The sequence below is a fragment of the Puma concolor genome, chromosome B3 (assembly GCF_028749965.1).
Source record: "Puma concolor isolate L17-30 chromosome B3, mPumCon1.1.hap2, whole genome shotgun sequence".
Taxonomy (NCBI): Eukaryota; Metazoa; Chordata; class Mammalia; order Carnivora; family Felidae; genus Puma; species Puma concolor.
In genome coordinates this window covers 30,127,556-30,148,433 of record NC_141672.1, presented here as the reverse complement: position 1 = coordinate 30,148,433, position 20,878 = coordinate 30,127,556, and the positions used below count along the sequence as shown (strand labels likewise).

Sequence of the window (20,878 nt, the reverse complement as noted above, 5' to 3'; positions counted from 1 at the left end):
TAGACTCATAACTAGGATAAAAGTTCAGTACTTTTGTAGTTTAACGACTCAGAGTTGAAAAGAGCTTTAACAGGTTCAAGCAGCCTGATGTCATATAATTGTCGCTAACTGTTAGGAAGTCTGGGTGGAATGAATTCAGGAAATAATTAAAAGACTCCATTATGAAATTTGCTGGTTCTGCTAAATATTTTATCAGCACTTCTAATAAGTAAGAATTTCCCTGATTAGAATTTTTCTTTCCTGTTTTTCTTTTTTTCTTTCGGTTTGAGGGTGTTAAAATAAATCAAAGGTAATTGAAGGAAAGAGAGGAGTGACAATGTGAAAAATCTTGGTATTAAAAACATTTGGTCTCTAATTATTTTAATTTTCCATAAATACTGTGTTTTCATAACTATTGATATTTGATGAATTCTTTACACCCATTTTTAGCCTTTGGCTTCTGTGAGTATAAGGAACCTGAATCTACCCTCCGTGCGCTCAGGTTACTGCATGACCTGCAGATTGGAGAGAAGAAACTACTTGTTAAAGTTGATGCAAAGACAAAGGCACAACTGGATGAATGGAAAGCAAAAAAGAAAGCTTCTAATGGGGTATGTTTTTTATAGTGCTGTCTTTTTAGGCTTACTGTGCTCTTTCAGTGTATGTACTTCTTATAAGGGAATCTAATATGGAGCTTCACAAGATCATCCTCATCATAATATGTACTTGTGGCTAAAAGCAGGAGGGTATTTTTGCAATTTATCGAAGTCTTTTATCTACCCATAGGGGGTAGATGATGGTTGGTTTGCTTGTTCCAGGTTAGGATAAAGGTAGTGAGGGAGGCTGGACAAGGTTAAGTTGCCAGAAAAAACACTGGTACAGACTGTTCCTAACAGCTAATTCATTAAGGTAGCTTTGTAAGTAAGTACAGCAAAATATAGTTCAGCTTACACAATTTTAATTAGTTGCCCTCTGTTTTAGAAGTACACAGGTTCTGGGGCACCTGTGTGGCTGTCAGTTGGGCATCTAACTCTTGACTTTGGCTCAGGTCATGATCTCACAGTTCATGAGTTGGAGCCCCACGTCAGGCTCTGTGCTGTCAGCACAGATTCCATCTCCCTCTCTCTGTCCCTCCCCTGCTTGCTCTCTATTTCTCTTTCAGAATAAATAAAAATAAACTAAAAGAAAAAAAGAATCACACAGGTTCTGGGTGCCTGGGTTGCTCAGTTGGTTGAGTGTCTGACTCTTGATTTTGGCTTAGGTCATGATCTCAGAGTCTTGGGATTTAGCCCCGCTTTGGGCTCTCCGTGCTGGGCGTGGAGCATGCTTGGGATTTTGTCTCTCCTTCCTCTGTCGTCGCCCATATGAGTGTGTGCTCTCTCTCGCTCTCAAAAAAAAAAAAAAAAAAAAAAAAAAACAAACCACAAGCTCTAAAATAAGTGAAAATAAATCTTACTACTTTCCTCAGTTGGGTCCCATATTAAGTGAAGCTAAAGTAAAGGAAATTTTCATGTGTTGTAATGTATTCATCATTGCTCCCTTTCAGCAAAACAAAAAATAGCTAAAACCTGAGTATATTTCCTATTTCCTTTTGGCATCTCAAACTTGAATGGATTTAAAATGGATTTATTGTTACCTTCATTCTTCTACAAAAGCAAAAATGCCTTTTTGCTCTTATGCTTTCATTGTCATTCAAAATAGAAATAGCTTTCGTGGTATTACTCTTCCCTCCTTTACAAAAACACTGTATATTCTTTGTCAAGCAAACAAAACCTCAGAAAATGTTATTAAGAAAATCGTGGGGGGAGCCTGGGTGGCTGTTGGTTAAGCGTCTGGCATTGGTTCAGGTCATGATCTCACGATTTGTAGATTCAAGCCCTGTATCAGGCTCTGTGCTGAGAGCCTGGATCCTGCTTTGGAGTCTGTGTCTCCCTCTCTCTGCCCCTCCCTTGCTCACGCTCTGTCTCTCAGCAATAAATAAACACTAAGAAAAAATAAATAAAATCTTGGGGCACGTGGGTAGCTCAGTCAATTAAGCATCGACTTTGGCTCAGGTCATGATCTTGCGGTTCGTGAGTTTGAGCCCCACATTAGTCTGTCTTGTCATTGTGGAACCTTTTTTGGATTCTCTGTCCCTCCCCCCACTCATGCATGCTTTTTTTCTCTCTCTCTCTTAAAAAAAGCGTTAAAAAAAACCTTTATAAAGCAAACTGTTATTTTAAGTACATGCCGTCATTTATTGAAAATGTTTTTTTTACGGTTTAATCAGCATTTATTGTGAGTTCTGCCTAGACACATCTATTTACTTTTTACTTTTTAATTTATTTAAGTTCAAGTTAGTTAATATACAGTGTAGTATTGGTTTCAGAAGTAGAACTTGGTGATCCATCACTTTCATATAACACCCAGTGTAAAGCAAACTATTTCAAGAAGAAATTCAGTAGCACCCATAATCCTAACACCATTGGGAGCCCCTGTATATGTTTTTGTTGCATATTCTTCCAGACTTTTTTCTCTGTATGGATGAATATAGTTTTAATTGGAATATGTGAATTTGTTTTTCTTTCATAAATAGAGATTGATTCTCAGTATTCTGTAAATACTTTTTTTTATTTCTGTCTTTTCTTGGACTTTTAGTAAATTTCAACTGATTTCTCTGGATTTCATTCCTCTCATCTGATTATTCTAGCACCGCCTATATTTCTAAAACATAAGTATGTCAACTGTGTGCTCGTACATCCTTAATGGTTTTGAATTTCTCATAGTATAAAGCCTGTCTTCTTAGTATGGCATTCAAGGCTTGTTCAGTCTACCTTTCTAGCTTCTCTCATCAATCCTTCTGCTCATGTCAATCCTATATCTCCATGAACTTCCTTTGTGCTTTGCTTTTTTTTTCTTAATTTTTTTTTTTTTTAACGTTTATTTTTGGGACAGAGAGAGACAGAGCACGAATGGGCGAGGGGCTGAGAGAGAGGGAGACACAGAATCGGAAACAGGCTCCAGGCTCTGAGCCATCAGCCCAGAGCCCGACGCGGGGCTCGAACTCACGGACCGCGAGATCGTGACCTGGCTGAAGTCAGACGCTTAACCGACTGCGCCACCCAGGCGCCCCTGTGCTTTTCTGACATCTCGTGTCCTTGTTGTCCATCCAAGCTCCCTGTTGCAGTTCTATCCAGATCTAATTGCAATGTTACTTGATTCATACAGTCTTTGTCAGTCCTATCCTGGATTTCTCTCAGGCAGAATTAATTCCTCTCTTCCCATCTGTTTCCAGGTTTTTACTGGTGTTAGGACAGTCTGCTTTGTAACATATATTGTTGGTATCTGTCTCTCATCCCCCTTGTGCCCTGTTTGATTTCCATGTCTCTGATTACAAACAGGAAGGACAATAAGCTCACAGACTGTGTTTCTTCCTCTTGTACCTCTGCAGAACCTAGGACAGTATGTTGCCCATAGCAAGAATGGGATGCTCATTTATTGAGTGGCAGTTGCAGTTACATTGCTCACCTGGTAATCTTACTGTCTTCACCTAGTTTTGTAAAGAAATAATAAAATGCAGCTTCTCTGGAGTAGAAGCTGTATTTCACTGCAACAGTCACTGTTGCATCAGTCACTGTCACATCAAAAAACCAACTCTGGGGAGCCTGGGGGCTCAGTCGGTTAAGCACCTGTCTCTTGATTTTGGCTCAGGTCACGACCTCACAGTTAGAGTTTGAGCCCCACTGTCAGCATGGAGCCTGCTTGGGATTCCTTCCCCCACCCCCTCTGCCACTCCCCCGTGGGCGCCCTGTGTTCTCGCTCTCTCCCAAAAAAACCCACAACTCTAAAATAAGACTTTTTAGATTTTCCTTGCAGTGATAACTGAATTCTTAGTTAAAATAAAGCATGGATTTAATGTCTTCACAGTTTTTATATAATTCCCTGGGTGTCTTTCTTTTTTTCCCTGTGTTTAATCATTAGCTGGTGAGGTGGTTTAATTTATAACATTTGCAGATTGTGTACTCTGTATATGAAGCAAATCACTTTATTTGTATAAGGAAATGCACAGTTGTGACTTTGATTTAATTTGTAATCACTATTAGTGAGAGGAACCATAATTTAAATCTGTTTGTATCTTTAAGAATAGAATTGTAGCCACCTCCAATAAAAACAGAACAATTATTTCAGGTAAGATGAAATTTAAAACATTCACAGACCTGCTGTCTGGGTGGATTTGGCATAGTGCCCAGAGATACTTGAAGTCACAAGACAGGGCATAGTTTCCTAGAATGGCAACTTACTCAACAGTATTGGTGAAAAGAAAAAGCAATGCTGATCAGATAATTTTTGATCTTCTCAGATATTTTTATCAGATCATTTTTTCAAATAACTTTTAAGTAAATGTAACTTATGGAGTAGATTACAGATTTGTCATGATTTTTCAAGGTAAAATATGAGAAGGGATTTGTTGTTCTTCTTTATTGTTGATTGTTGTGGAGAAGTGTAGAAAACTGACCTAAGATGGATGATAACAAGAATGAGACATGGAGTGGGTGCCTGGATGGCTCAGTTTTTAAGGATGGCTCAGGTCATGATCTCACTGTTCTGAGTTCGAGTCCCGAATCCAGTGAAGCTTGAGCCCCACTTTGGGCGAGGTCGTGCCCCGCTTGGGGTGAGCATGAGCCCCACTTCGGGGTAGCCCTGTTTCTCTCCCCGTCTCCCTTTTTCTCTCTCTGCCCTTCCTGGGATTCTCTCTCTGTCTTTCTCTGCCCTTAACTCACTTGTGCTGTCTCTCAAAAAAAAAAATGAGACATTGAGGAACTCATGATAATGTATTCAGGCATTTTCCTGATTCCCAAGCAGAAGACAAAGCACAATTAGTTGTATAGTTCTTATTGGGTAAAAAAGAAAAGAAACACAAGTTTGTCTAGAAAGAGAGAGATTTTTCTTGACCCAGAATTTTAGTATATGTGCTGCAGAAGTAAGCACTTTCACCCAGAATTTCAAGAGGAATTATGTGTGTTGTCTAACAGCTTGATTGAAAGTTTTCATATAGATTTTGCAGAATTTGTAGAAGCAATCTTTGGCCATTAGTAAAAGTCTTCCTTTTGGGGTAGCCATACTGGTGTAGTTCATGCCCTGTTGCTTTCTGGCTGTTCAGGAGTAGCAATTAGGAGTAGAGAGATTTGCTTGATCGTCACAAGTAGTGGTTGTTAACCACACATTCAAGAATGACTTCTGGAGGTGCCTGGGTGGCTCATTTGGTTAAGTGTCTGACATTAACTTAGGTCATGATCTCATGGTTCGTGGGTTCAAGCTGTGCATTGGGCTCTGTGCTGACATTTCAGAGCCTGATTGGGATTCTCTCTCTACCCCTTTCTCTCTTGCCCTCCCCCACTTGCTCTCTCTCAAAATAAATAAACTAAAAAAAAAAAAGAATGACTTCTGACCAGTGTTGGAAGTACAGATAATCTCTGGACAGAGCCTCTTGGCATTGCATTTTAATTGAGGATGCATGCTGCAGATAGGGACATCTTTAATTTTTACATCTTTGCTGGAGATTAGTCTGGTTGAATCTACATTTTCTCAAAAGAAAGTGCTCTGCTTTTACTTAAGTTCCCAAAGAAGTTCTTGTTTTGGACCCTAGAGTCAAAACCAAGTCAGTGCCAAAGAGTGAGTCTGGAAGAGGTGTTTTTCAGCTTTACTACCAGTAGCTTTACTATTGAAGCTTTTAATTCCTCTGAAAAGAGCTAAATAGGTGGGCCACATAAACCTCTCAGATATTCAGTTGGTTTCTGTGGTCCTCTTGTACTGCTAACCCCCTCATCTTTTGCTGCTCAGTGTTACTGAACGTGCTTTCTGTTTCTGAAGTGAAGAAAAAACTGGAAATCAGAAAATTGTGTATTGTTGAAGACCCAGAAGTAGGCCTTAAGTTGAAACCAAAAAGAACTTTTCCTTCCATGATATGTCTGGTTATTTTTGGTTTTCTTACATTAACAATTGGTGAAGAGATTTGGGCTAATAAGCTTTCCTTCTAAAAATACACATTAAAAAAAAAAATTTTAACTTTAGGGGCGCCTGGGTGGCTCAGTTGGTTGAGCATCCCGATTTCAGCTCAGGTCATGATCTCACAGTTGTGAGTTTGAGCCCCACGTCGGGCTCTGTGCTGACAGCTTGGAGCCTGAGCCTGCTTTGAATTCTGTATCTCCCTCTCTCTCTGCCCCTCCCCCGCTTATGCTCTGTATCTGTCTCTCTCTGTCAAAAATAAATAAATATTTAAAAAAAATTTTTTTTTTAAAATTTTAACTTTATTTGAGATAGAATGAGTGAGCGAGCATGCGAGCAAGTGGGGGAAGGGGCAGAGAAGGAGGGAGATAAGAGAATCCCAAGTAGGCTCTGCACCATCAGCATGGAGCCTGATGTGGGGTTCGAACCCATGAACTGTGAGATCATGACCTGATCTGAAACCAAGAGACAGGTACTTAACTGACTGAACCACCCAGGTGCCCCTAAAAATGTACATTTTCTCTGTAGATCAGAGGACGGTAGTCGTTCATAAGGTGTGAATTCATTTCAAATGCTTTACTCCTAACTTAGGTAAGACCAGCTATACTAATATTTAAATTTGATTTGGGATGGTGGTGGGAGGGACCTCAGGGGCTTCTGAGTATTTTTAAATGACCAGGCCTTCAGATTTATAACCCTACTTCTAGTCTTATGCTTAGGAAAGCATGGAGATGTAGAGGGTTCGTGGAAAGGAGTTTAGAATGTAGGGGAAATGCTAAAGACAGACTTGATGGTCTCTCAGAAAGTGTGTTTTCTTTCTTTCTTTTTTTTTTTTTTTTTTTTAAGTTTATTTTGAGAGAGAGAGAGAAATAGGGCAGGGTGCACGCATGTGGGAGAGGGGTAAAGGGAGAAGGGCTCAAATCTGTACTGTCAGCGTGGAGCCTGATGTAGGGCTCAAACCCAAGAACTGTGAGATCATGACCTGAGCCGAAGTCAGAACTTAACCAACTGAGCCACCCAGGCACCCCAAAGGTATTTTCATAATACAGAATTTAGGTCTCAGCAGTTGAGGATTTGGGTTGAAATGGTTCATGTGTGTCTCCGGACCTACAGTTTCAGTGGCAACTTACTGGCAGGTTAATTATTTAATTTAAAACCTGTGGAGAGGGCACCTGGTGGCTCTGTGCTGACAGTGTAGAGCCTACTTGGGATTCTCTCTCTATGCCCCTCCTCTGCTCATGCTGTCTCTCTCAAAATAAATAAATAAACTTAAAGAAATTATTAAAAAAAAAAAAAAAAGACCTGTGAAGAAGCAGAGCATTACTGAAGGGATTTTAGTGAATGCTGCACAGAGACCTTATTGCCATATATTATCGATTTAAAGTAAAAACACATCACCACAGTTATAGATTACAGTGTTTTTGGTAAATAAATTTTAAGTTTAATTACTGTTCTTGCGTAAAGCTTCTTTATCCAAGATAACCAAGTAAAAAGTTGGTGCAAGATTGGATCAAGAGGCAGGTTTGGGAAAGTGAGGAACTTCGAGTGGTTAGTTTTATACCACACTTTATAACTTAACTTGAAGTTACCTGTATCGTAACTTCTTATCCTATTTACTAAATACTTAAGGGCAAGGTCATTTCTTTTCCCCATATTGGATTTTTTGCCATCTAGCCTAGTACCTACCTTGCAGATAGTAGTCTCTTAATTTCTTGAGCCAGGGGGCGCTTGGCTGGTTCAGTCGGTAGAGCATGCAACTCTTGACCTTGGGGTTTGAATTCGAGCCCCGTTTTGCATGTAGAGATTACTTAAAAAATTTTTTTCCTAATGAAAAAAAAAAAATTTGTTGAGAAAATTAAGAAATAAATGCCTGTTGGGTGCCTGGGTGACTCAGTAAGTGTCCTGACTCTTGATCTCAGCTCAGGTCTTCTTGATCTCAGGGTTGTGAGCTGTTAAAAAAAAAAAAAAAAAAAAAAAAAAAATTGCCTGTTGAAGAAGTATCCATTGAAGGTTGCTTTCAGAATTATGAAATCTGACATCACTAAGTTATATTAAGGAGCCACAAGATGTGAAACTTACCTTGAATAGTTGTATGCAGTGTGACAAGAGCCAGCATTTATGCAGAAGAGCATTGTTCTTATTTGAATCTGAAAACACATAACAACATGTTTACCAAGTAAATAGATGATTACTTTGAGGCATGTGTGTGTACAGTTTTAAATTACAAAAGTTTTTTTATACATCTTTATGTTTTTGCTTGTCATACTTTTCTGTTTTTCCTAGTTTTAAGAAAAGACTGAGAGTAACGAAATTACCCAAAATTTTGAGGTCATTCTCTAAGTTTTGTAGTTTGGGAACACCTGGCTTGCTCAGTTGGAAGAGCAAGTGATTTTTGATCTCGAGGTCATGAGTTCGAGCCCCATGTTGGGTGTAGAGATTACTAAAAAACAAACAAACAAAAAAACTTAAATATATATGGTTAAATTTTGTAGTTTGAATTGAATTAATTCCTTTACCAGGTGCCTTTTAAAATAGAACTAAGATAAAAACAAAAAGAATTATAGTACATTAGAAGTCAGTAATTTTTTTTTTTTTCACATCAACACAATTAGTCTAGTTTTCTTTTAAAATATAATAGAGTCCTAGGGGCACGTGGGTGGCTCAGTTGGTTAAGTGTCCGACTTTGGCTCAGGTCATGATCTCACAGTTCGTGGGTTCAAGCCCTCATGTCAGGCTCTGTGCTGACAGCCCAGAGCCTGGAGCCTTCTTCAGATTCTGTGTCCGCCACCCCCCCAACCCCCCCAACCCCTTCCTGTCCCTTCCCTGCTTGTGCACACTCTCTCATAAATAAATAAATATTAAAAAGTAATAAATCCTGCAAATAGTTACTTGCGAGAAGCATTACAACATGAATTTTGTGTTTTTATTTTTTGTAATACTACATGTGCAAGTCATGGGAGAAAGACTTACGTAGTATTTAGAGTTGGTTCCTTCTTAGACTATAAGTACCTGGTTTTTTTTTTAAGTGGTATTTCCACATTCTAGAAGGCAGAAGGGGAAAAGAGATGCAGTTGTTTCAGCCCCTGACCTATCTGATGCTTGCGTTTTGTTTTGTCTTTTTTTTTTATGCTTGCATTTTGTTGTATATAGCTACCTAATGTTTTTCATTTGTTTAACCTGCACATGCTTTTGTTTATTTTATTTTTATTTTTATTTATTTTTTGCTTTTGTTTATTTTAAATGGTGTCTGTAAAGGTGGCTGTCATAGTGTGCGTACAAGTGTATTTTGTTTTTTTCACATAATTAAATTTTCAAGTCTTAATTGGTTAATGTAGTAAATATCGTTAGTTTGTGGAAGTATTTGAGCAAGACAGTCTGAAAACCTGAAAGCTTTGCAGATGTATTTGTGTACTATGTTAGTCCTGTGGTTTAATCTTCCTGTAACTGGTTGGGGGTCAGAATATTAGCTATTAAAGGAAGAAAGCAAAAGAAAATGATAAAGTATCAGTATCTGAGAAAAATCAGTAAGTCAAATGAAGTTTAGTTTTGTGAAGTTAAGAACAAAACCAAATCTGCATTTACTCGGACTACAGAGATGCTCTTTTGGAGAAAAACATGTTTGTTTTGTGTACTACCTTGTTTTAGAATGATTTTAATTTTCTTGTTTTTTTTTAATTTTTTTTCTGCCTTCCTGCCCCTGAATTTGCCTTTTTTTTTTTTTAAAGAATGCAAGGCCAGAAACTGTCTCTAATGATGATGAAGAAGCCTTAGATGAAGAGACAAAGAGAAGAGATCAGATGATCAAAGGGGCCATTGAAGTTTTAATTCGAGAATACTCCAGTGAGCTCAATGCCCCCTCACAAGAATCTGACTCTCACCCCAGGAAGAAGAAGAAAGAAAAGAAGGAGGACGTATGTGTTATTTGATTTCTGACAACAGAGTCATTTCTACGGTTTACTTTTTATGGTGTCACTCTTGTGCTTTCATTTCATTTTCACTTTCAAGGGGAAAATAAAATGACTAGCATTTATAACAATACACAGTTAAGCCTAATTTGACCATGGTTAATCAAGTAACTCATGAATTTTTTTACCAAAATGTTTGTTTTGTGTGTTTGAAATGCACTGGCATGGATGCTTGTATTTATCTGTGGATTCAAATTTCATAAAGAAAAAACCTTAACTCACGAAGTAGAAGCTGGTACTAAGGGACAAAGGAAGTTTTTTTGTTTTTGTTTTTTCGGCCGTGAAGGGGCTGGCTTTGCTTTGTCTTACTCCCTGATATTGTTCTATCCCTGCTCTAAGCAGGATACCAGATGTCCTTCACTGAGGATTTTCACCCATTCTTTGATTCTTAGCCATGTTTTCTTATAAACTACTGCTTATTTCCCTCTGTGGACAGTAACACCATTGAACTTCTAACTGGAGGACTGTGAAAGAATAGTACAAGATGAAACACTCCTCCCCAGGGTATTCTAATTTACCACTCTTTGCCTGCCTAAGCTAATTAAATAGTAAGGAGTCCAGGTTGAAAGAAAATGTTTGGTTTTTTTTTTAATATTCATTGCTTTGGATAAATTTAGAGCATTATGGGGAGTATTTTTTTGAAATATTGGAAGTATCTTACATGCATAGATTATATGTGCCATGAAAGAGTACTGTGAAACATACACTCTAGTTTTTATTTTTAAAAAAAAATTTTTTTTTTCAACGTTTATTTATTTTTGGGACAGACAGAGACAGAGCATGAACGGGGGAGGGGCAGAGAGAGAGGGAGACACAGAATCGGAAACAGGCTCCAGGCTCTGAGCCATCAGCCCAGAGCCTGACGCGGGGCTCGAACTCACGGACTGCGAGATCGTGACCTGGCTGAAGTCGGACGCTTAACCGACTGCGCCACCCAGGCGCCCCAACACTCTAGTTTTTAAAATGAAGGGGTAGTTACAGCCATTTTATTTTGAATTTCAATGCCTTATTTTATTTTGAATTTCATTTTCAATTAGCTTTCTGGACAAATACATTTTTATCACTTGGCTTGTTTTTCCTTATGTGACCTTAAAAACCTGTCTAGTGAAATGCCAGTTGTTGGGAATGGGAATTGATAGTCATAGGGTAGTTGATGTTTTAGAGTTTGTTCTTCCTCTTCCAGCGTTAATGGGAAGGGAAAAAATTACTAGACATATTTGTTTGTTATGGGCTGGGAGGAAAGAATCAAATCCTGCTGTATGGCAGGAATTATGGGTGAATTTTGTTGGTATGATTTTTTCCTGGGTTTGGAGGAAAAAATCCTGCTAGTGAGACTTTGCTTATTCCATTGCCTGGGGGAATTGGAGGGTGAGGAGGTGGTAGGTGACAGGAGGGATTAAAGAGAGTGAGTGAAGTCTTTTTTATTAAGTAATTTGAAATCAAGAAAATGTCACAGAAATCTTGCATTGCTTATAGTATAAACATACAGAGCATTGTTGTGCAGAGTAATGTTAACTCATTGCTTTTTTTTTTTTTTAATCTTTGTGGATTTTTCCGCAGATTTTCCGTAGATTTCCAGTGGCCCCACTGATCCCTTATCCACTCATCACTAAGGTTCGTTTACATTGACAATGACTGTTTACTGCTAATGGCCAGATTTGTGATTCTTGTTCATCTGACATCTCATTATTTAACTTAGATCACTAGATTTCTTACTATATAAGTTCTGTTTGTTTAGTTACTATCTGTTTGTAAGGTGTACAGAATATCTAACTTCTAGTTTTAATATATTTGTATTGCTAGTTTTAATATATTTGTATTGATGTAGATTGATCTATAATGCGTTCTCTCCTATCCCCCCCTATCTTTTTTTTAGGAGGATATAAATGCTATAGAAATGGAAGAAGACAAAAGAGATCTGATATCCCGAGAGATCAGCAAATTCAGAGACACACACAAGGTAGTATTCTTGTTTTTTCACTTGATACCAATCTAGACTTTTTACAGAATCCAAAGCAAACAGACAAAAAAAAAAAAAAATCAACCTTACATTAGAATATAATTTTAAATGCTTTTTATAGGTTAATTAATATCTAGATAGAGACAAAGAAACAGAAGACCATACCATTTTAAAGTGGTCCTTGACATATTGTGCTTAGTTGTTGCAGTTACTGACTACTCTACAGTCACCTCACTTGAGTATGAATAAAAGCTAATTTTACTTTTAGATTTTAACATAAACATCAAGATCAGATTTAAACTAGATTCAGTGGGGCAGCAGGATGACCTACACTGTAGTGTATTGCTGGGGGCATTTATTTAACTTAATCGTAGGAAAACCTTTGCTTTAGGGCCGAGATTGAAATTTAAGATTTATATTTGTGTAGATTTAAGTTGAGAGGGGGAGATTTTAAAAAGTAGGTCAGTGGTTACCAGACTTACCAAATTTTAGATGCATGGAAGAACTGTAAATTCCCATAAAGCTAATCTATTCATTGACCCCCACCATTATGATAGAGATCATATGGTGACTAATGCAAGATGAAACTCTCAGCTTGGAAAGTAACAAGGAATAGGATGTAAGTATGAGCTTCTGTTTTTTATTATATTTATGGATGCCCCCTCAGAAAAATATGCAAAGGGGTAACTGGCTTGGAAATGGGTATTTGTGCATAGTAAATCCCACTCACGAGTTTTGCCTATTGAAAGCTTCTCTCAATGACAGTGCATCTGTGAGTGTTCGCTGGTGTTGAAGGTGATGCTTATGGACGGTAAAATGCAAATATCGCATGAAATGTATTTTCATGTTAGAGGAATAAGATGTTACTGGTTATTACTCAAAATACTGAGTGATCTTTAACTCAGTGAAGTGTTAAGTGTTCATTTTTTCTTTTATACGATCTTCTTTTTTCTTACTGCTTTCCAAATCCCAAGTTGACAATTAATGCTATTGAATCAGTGCTGCTGAACACTTATTATCCAGATGCCCAGCCCTAGCTCACATACACAGTGCTTTTCCGGGAACTAAGTATCTAAAAGCACAAATAAATTTTTCCCAAATTAATTTTGAGTTTAAATGGTAGTCTGTGGGAAGTCATTAGTTGGGATACTTTTGGGATACTGTGGGATACTTTTGGTTAGGTTCAATACACAAATTCAGGGCCTGAGTAAGCTTGAAAATGGTATACGGTTGTGTGTGTGGTTTACCCCCTTGTTGTTATTTGTTAAACCCTGTCATGTCATTGGTAAAGTATGATGAAATTGTGTTTTTAACAAATTAATTCAAAAGATATTTGCTTCAGAGTTTGAGAAGCTGTCAGGCATTTGACTGCCTTAGACTTATTTCACTGTTGTTGGGGGTGGGGTGGGGATGTTTTGAATTTCCAAAATGTATTTTAAAAAAAGATCAAAATGAAAACAAAATATAGTTCTTTTTGTTGGGTGGTATGGTTAAAGGGGACATTTGAAACTCCAGTAACAAAAAATGAGCTCAGTGAACCTTTGCATGTTTTGGTATGAGTTTATTAAATAACCACGGACTGTCAGGGTATCAGCGTGGCAGGGGGCGTCCATTTACAGCACGGACGAGTCTGAAGAGAGACTAAGGTAAGATTTATGATTTTTTTTTTCCTGTCCTTTCCTCTTCATTATTTCATTACTTTCTTACATCCTTTTAGACTCACTTCCATATTCTCTTTCTCTAGTGTTTGTCTTAAAATATATATGTGTGTGTGTGTGTGTGTGTGTGTGTCTACCTACTGCATATAGATTGTTTTAGAAGTGCATTTAGTATGGTCCAGATTCACTCACTTGTTCATTTACTTAGAACAAAACTTTTGAAATGAGTTCTGAAACAAATTATTATTTACATTAAGTGGAACTATACATCTAAAAAAGAAGTAGTGCAGTGAATAAGCAAAAGCAAAAACATTAAATCCTACAAAAGAGATTATTATTGGAACAGCTAAAATAGATCTGTAAGTATCTATTATCTCAGAAATAAACATTTCTTTATAAGTGTATGACACTGAGGTAAGTTTTGTGTAGTCTAGCCTCATTTTACAATACAAATTTTTATAGTCCATTAGAACTGTTTCAGACATTCTAATTTGCCCCTTTAAATAGTTTTCAGTTTCTGTCCTCTTTCTACCATTTCTTTTCTCTTCTCTTTGTAACTTCAGTGTATTCAGTCTTGGCTTTGCCTACGTTCTCCTTTGATATAGACTGGCACAGCAGCTGAATATATTGATTTCTCATGCATTAGCTTCTCTTTCATAATCCTCTGTCAGTTCTCTGAACCATGAGCGAGAGAAAAAGAGTATGACAGGTAAGATTGCTTTTTAAAGTTGTTTTAAATGCTTTACATGACTGAGAAAAGACAAAAAAAAAATGCACATTTTATTGTTGCAGTTTAAATTTCTTTTCGGTGACACTAAACATGGAACCAAAGGGATAAATGTATTCTGTTTTTGTTTTGTTTTTCCTGTTTGGGTTTTTCTTTTTTTTCTTTTTTTCGGAGTTTGTGTAGAAACCGTGTGGTACACTGGTAATCTTGTCAGGGTACAAACTTGGTCTGACTCTGTTATTTGGTTTATTTGTGAACCATGTACTTGCTCTTCCTCCCAGAAACATAGCTTGTAGGCAAGGTTAATCCAGTGTTGGCGATCCATGTCCTAGCACAGCATCTGTAAGTTCATATGCAATCGTTCCTTCCAAGGATGGATTTATCACTGTTGATGTATTTTTATTGTCTTATAGGCATAATGGGCATAAATATGTTGCTTTTAAAATTAAGTGAAATGAGACTATTACAATTATGTACATTTTTGCTTGAAGTGAGTGTATTTTCAAACTTTTTGTATTTGGTGGGCTGTCCATCTTGTAATGGTGGGAGTAAATGTTTCCATTGAGATAATAGGGCAAATCTTGGCTGAATTCAGCTTATCTTTTGGAGGGTGGGCAAACCAGAGGGTAGAAGATTATTTGTATTACAGTGACCTGACTCTCCTCCCCCACCTCCCCTTTAAAACCTTGAAGTAGTAACCTTTTACGTAATGGGAAGTCTGGGGGTTATATTTAGTATCAGTAGTAAATCAGTAGTTGCACTGGTTTACAGAAATTCATAATGAGAGGAATTACATTTTAGCTAAGTGATTGTATTTCTAGATGTTATTTTTAATCACCACATTCCTCATGGTCATTTTAGTTGTTACGTAATCATTGAGTGGCCAGCCACACTTGACGCAATCTCCCAGCATCCAAGATTGGAGATTCCTGGTCTGTGTAGAGTATCTGGGTTTGCACGCAATCTATATAGTCTTGTGATTGCTTCAGTTTAATTTGCCAAGTAAAACCACAAGTACTTAATATTAAAGTACCAGTGGTTTGGTTATTTTTGTTCCCCATATTGGGCATTGCGCCGGGAAATATCTGAATACTGGAGCTACAGAGTTAACTCTAAAAGTACTTTTATTGGTTTCTAGAAACTGGAAGAAGAGAAAGGCAAAAAGGAAAAAGAAAGACAGGAAATTGAGAAAGAACGGAGAGAAAGAGAGAGGGAGCGTGAAAGGGAACGAGAAAGGCGAGAACGGGAACGAGAAAGGGAAAGAGAACGTGAACGAGAAAAGGAGAAGGAACGGGAGCGGGAACGAGAACGGGATAGGGATCGTGACCGCACTAAAGAGAGAGATCGGGACCGAGACCGCGAGAGAGACCGGGACCGCGATCGGGAAAGGAGCTCGGATCGGAATAAGGACAGGAGTCGATCAAGGTAAGGTTTGGTGGAAGTCACTGTTTGCTGATTGCTTCAGTAGAACTGTACGTTGTTACTCTCCACACTGTTTATGTTTCTGTGAGGAGAGAATTTTCTTAGCCACAGAACGTGCCTGGCTTCCTGTCTCACGCACGTAAGCATTGGTTCAAGTAATGGTTTTCAACTTCAGAGTTAATTACTGTCTGAAGCCAGGATTTACACGGACCCAGAATGCAGCCACTCTCCACCCGGTGTTCTGGGAAGACATGAGTCCCTGTTGTCTCCCTGGGTCGGTGGGCATCTTTTCTATTTACCGTTTCATTGAGGTCCCATGTCCTGGGAAATCAGCTCTAGGACCACTGCTTTTAGCCACTCATGTCTGTATGTGGTCCTGTAGCCTGCTGTATGGCCACAACTCCCCCTGCCCGGCCCAGCTCTCAATTTACTCTCTATTTAGGACTTCTAGTTAATTTCACCTTGTTTTATTATTTTTCTCCTTAATTTTGTTGAATTTGATGAATCATCTTAAATTATTTAGGAATGAGGTAAAGAAAAAATGAACAAAGGAAGCAAGTAGGGAAGGATGAAAAACTCACCTTTTTTCCCCAAGCTGGTTTTCAGATAATACATCTCTGTGTTGTAGGTTTTAACCTGATTGTAACCAAAAGGAGGTCCACTTTTAGTCCACCAGTTGCTGAAACTAGAAATCCAGTGTCCTTAATCTTTAGTGGGCATTAAAATCTTTTAACTTCCTCTGCTGGAATAATCATTATCCTCTTGAGTAACCGTTATTGAGAATTTGACATGTATACAATAGCATACTTTTACTACAGATATGAATACATAAACTATTGTTTTATGTACTGTGTACATACGTATATTTGTATTTAATGAGATCCATGGCATCATACTACATATATTCTGCAATTTTTTTTTTTTATCACTTTGACTTAAATATTGGAGGACACTTCATTGCTGGTAGATACAGTTATGATTTATCCATGCAACATGCCAAAGTGCTCTTCTCTCCACATCTTTGCCAACATTTGTGTTCTTTGATCACTAGTGGGGTAGACTATCTTTTAACTTGTTTGTCAGTCCTTGGTATTTCTTATATGTGGGTTTGTCTGTTTTCTGAAATACTGATAAGCATTAACGCTGAATTTAGAATGCAGTTTAGAATTAGGGACTAGAATTATATTGTGTCTTTCTGGCGAATGTAGAGGAGTTTATAATTCTGCAGAAATCAAATGCTAAATTCTGGCCTGTGATTTTGTGTATTTTGTAATATACGTTGTCCTCCTTTCCCTCAGTTTTAAAGGAAAACAGGGATTGACAGACTTTGTAAATCTTTTGTTTATATAGAGAAAAGAGCAGAGATCGTGAAAGGGAACGGGAGCGGGAAAGAGAGAGAGAGAGAGAACGGGAACGAGAAAGAGAACGAGAGCGCGAGAGAGAGCGAGAAAGGGAACGGGAACGAGAGAGAGAGAAAGACAAGAAGCGGGACCGAGAAGAGGATGAAGAGGATGCTTATGAACGAAGAAAACTTGAAAGAAAACTCCGCGAGAAAGAAGCTGCTTACCAAGAGGTAAATTGAGGAAATGCTTTAAATTTTTTTTAATTAATTAAAAAAATTTTTAACGTTTATTTATTTTTGAGAGAGTGTGCGCGTGCACACGCGTGAACAGGAGAGGGACAGAGAGAGAGAGTAGTGGGGGACAGAGGGTTCAAAGCAAGCTTTTTGTTGACAGCAGAGAGTCTGATGCGGGGTCGAACTCCCAAACCTTGAAATGCTTTCAGTTTTAAAGCTTTGCTAGTCAGTAAGCTAGTCAAACATGTCGGGGCCCTTTGCTTACATTTGTGAAGCTTTGGCAATTTATTTTTTTAGCGCCTTAAGAATTGGGAAATCAGAGAACGGAAGAAAACCCGGGAGTATGAGAAGGAGGCCGAAAGAGAAGAAGAAAGAAGAAGAGAAATGGTAATTATTCTAGGTTGATAAGTGATTTTTCAAATAAAAAGCAGATCAAATTCTTTACCATTAATTAGAAGTAACTTTACCAGAATTTACCAGATTTACCAGAATTAGAAGTAACTTTATAATTAAAATGTATAAGCTCTCAGTATAGATAACTTAATTTTTACATATTTCAAATAATCTTCCGACAATTCCAGACCACCAAAATCTTTCTTACTCTTATTTTTCACATTTTTGCTGCCTATAAACAAAATTACCTTTTGGCAATACCAGTGAAGTGAATCTGTCATAGAGGAGGAATGTGTAAAATGATTAGTTATAGAACATTCTTTGATTAAGAATCTGCAACATTTTCAATTTGAAGAGGCATTGATACTGTTCTGTATTGGTGTAGTATATGTGGGTGAAGGGAATCGTGCCATGAGAAGACCTGTTTTTTTCCCTCTTGATGTTTTTATTTAAATTCCAGTTAACATACAGTGTAAAGAAAGACCTCTGTTTTTATAAATCAAAATTATTGTCTTCAGTATATAGTATTTATGAATTACTTTTTTCCTTATGTTCTGTTTCTTTTAAATACATGATAATCATAAAAATGAACCTTACATTTTGCATTCACGCTATTTGATAAACGATAACAGTAAAGCAGTTCGCATAGGCCGTTACTAAGTAGAATGACAAAAGATTTTATGTAGTATTTGTTTTAGTGGCATGTTCCATGTGTTCTGTCTTTGCCAGAATTTCATGAAGGTTTCTTTATCTCCAGTTTGGAGATTATTCTTCCAAAAACGTCACAGAACTTAGGAATTTTCAAATAGCTTTTGAACATGAAACATAGAGGGAGTATTTGTAAGTAACCAAAAGAGGGTGCATGCAGCAACTAGATAGGTAGTATGGGTTTTCTGTGTAGTAGATCCATAATGCCAGAGAATGAACGTAATTTCAGTTGTCCTGAATTGGTGCTCCCATTCTGGAATTTCTTTCTCATCGCTAGGTTAGAAAATAGGAAGAGAATAACGTAGTGAGAAACAGTTAAAATAAGAAATGTTTGCCACGAACAACATGGTGGAATAGATTTGAAGTGATTCTGCTTCTTAACAAGCAAATCTGAAATCTGTCTTTCTAGAGAAAAACTTCCTATTATTCTTTGAGAGCTTTAAAAAAGTCCAGTTACAAAAGCAGTTACGTGCTCATTATATAAACATACGCGAGTAACAAGTATATGATGTAAAAAGTGAAAGTTTCTACTCCTCAAGACTGGTAACTTATGTTTGTATTTTTAGTATGTGCCTCATGCACCATCCTGTGTTTTATTTAGATATTTGTAAATTTTGTCATTTCTACTTGACAGCCTGTTTTCGTTTATTTGACCCATTTTGTGTGTACATTATATCCCAGCCTTGGGCTTGTGCTGGGTACTGGGCACACAAGAGTAACTATTACTTCTAACTTTAGGTAGGTAGTTACTGTAGTGTGTGCGTGAGTGTTTAAGGTATGGTAAATGTGTGTTTACAGTATTTAGGGAGTACAGAAAGAATGACTAATTCTGTCTGGGGGTAGGAATTTGTGACGGATAGATGGTTAGGTTAGGGAGGTTTTTACAGAGAGGTAACATTTGAACTGGATGAAATTATTAAAATTTTACTTTAGTCGGGGCGCCTGGGTGGCGCAGTCGGTTAAGCGTCCGACTTCAGCCAGGTCACAATCTCTCGGTCCGTGAGTTCGAGCCCCGCGTCGGGCTCTGGGCTGATAGCTCGGAGCCTGGAGCCTATTTCCGATTCTGTGTCTCCTTCTCTCTCTGCCCCTCCCCCGTTCATGCTATGTCTCTCTCTGTCCCAAAAATAAATAAACGTTGAAAAAAAATTAAAAAAAAAAAAAATTTTTACTTTAGTCAAAATAATGAACTTTTATTATATTTAGAAGCCTAGCATTATCTGCTTTGTATGTAGATACAAAAGTTGTTGATATAATAGATGAGAATATAAATTCTAAGTAAATATTTATCTACTTATATTGTATAGCTTTATGTAATTGTTACCTGTAAGTGCTATTAAATATAATAATTATATTTGAAATTCCAAAAATAAGAGAGAGTCCTATACTTTAATGGTTTGTGCACTCAGAGTTAGATAGGTATTACATTGATTGATTTAATTGAGGGAAAGCGTGCGCATGCACAAGTGGGGGAGTGACGGGGGTGAGGTGGGGAGAACCTTATGCAGACTCCATGTCCAGCACATAGCCCAATGTGGGGCTTGATCTTATGAACCTTGAGATCATAACCTGAGCCAAAGTTAAGAGTTGGGCGCTTAACTGACTGAGCCACCCAGGCACCCCTAGATTTTTATGCGTGAACATGATTTGGATTTTCAATTCTACATTTTATAAAAACTGCTTTCTATAGCATAATACCCTACAAATGAAATGTAGAATTTTTTTTTTTTAAGTTCATAGATTCTATAAAATAGCTTACAATTTTGTTTCTTCGTATGCTCAAGTTACATTACCATATGTTGAAGATTATATTCAGGGAGTAAATACTATATGTGGCATACTGTATGTGCTTTTTGCAAGGATAAGTCCTTAATCTGACTTGTTTCAAGAGTAAAGGATAGAATATATCTAATGTTATTTAAATTAAATATATCAAGTACATGAGAATTACAGTATTCAAGTGATATGGATGAGAAAAATCTATTTCCCAATAAAGGAGGAGGGGCTAACAAATATGACCTTTTAAGGGGGTAACCTAACATTACCCACATGTTAATTTTGTACACTTTGTCTTCAATTTTCTCATAGGCAAAAGAAGCTAAACGACTGAAAGAATTCTTAGAAGATTATGATGATGATAGAGATGATCCCAAATATTACAGGTAAATAAGCCTTGCTTTATGAGCTCATCTTTTAGTATTAGCCTTATGTTCCCTACCAGAGCAGACAGGTTCACTCAGTGGGATAATAAAGAAAATCTGCATGTTCTACCTTGTAATCACCCCCATATTTGATATGTTGTTTTGGGGAGTACAGGGGAGAACTGTTGGCAAGAGATCAACAATTCTATCTTTTTTGGGGGGTGTCCATAATAGTATTAAAACCGCTTAACTTTTTTCATGTGTTTTAAAGTGGTCCAGTTTTTATAACAAGTTATAACTAGTTTTTGTTTTTTAAATTTTTTTAACATTCATTTTTGAGAGTGAGACAGAGCATGAGTGGGGGAGG

At 37.4% G+C, this 20,878-nt stretch overlaps 1 protein-coding gene across 2 annotated transcripts in view; it reads left to right on the top strand.

Moving 5' to 3' along the window:
- The window catches only part of RBM25 (RNA binding motif protein 25), a 60,701-nt gene that overhangs the window by 27,090 nt on the left and 12,733 nt on the right, over nucleotides 1–20,878 (top strand). For both annotated transcript variants that reach the window (XM_086709346.1, XM_086709345.1), the window contains exons 6-13: nucleotides 430–590; nucleotides 9,690–9,875; nucleotides 11,490–11,543; nucleotides 11,806–11,889; nucleotides 15,413–15,699; nucleotides 17,047–17,269; nucleotides 17,570–17,659; nucleotides 20,459–20,532. In XM_086709346.1, the coding sequence (XP_086565472.1) occupies nucleotides 430–590; nucleotides 9,690–9,875; nucleotides 11,490–11,543; nucleotides 11,806–11,889; nucleotides 15,413–15,699; nucleotides 17,047–17,269; nucleotides 17,570–17,659; nucleotides 20,459–20,532 (1,159 nt within the window). The remainder of the gene's footprint in view (nucleotides 1–429; nucleotides 591–9,689; nucleotides 9,876–11,489; nucleotides 11,544–11,805; nucleotides 11,890–15,412; nucleotides 15,700–17,046; nucleotides 17,270–17,569; nucleotides 17,660–20,458; nucleotides 20,533–20,878) is intronic.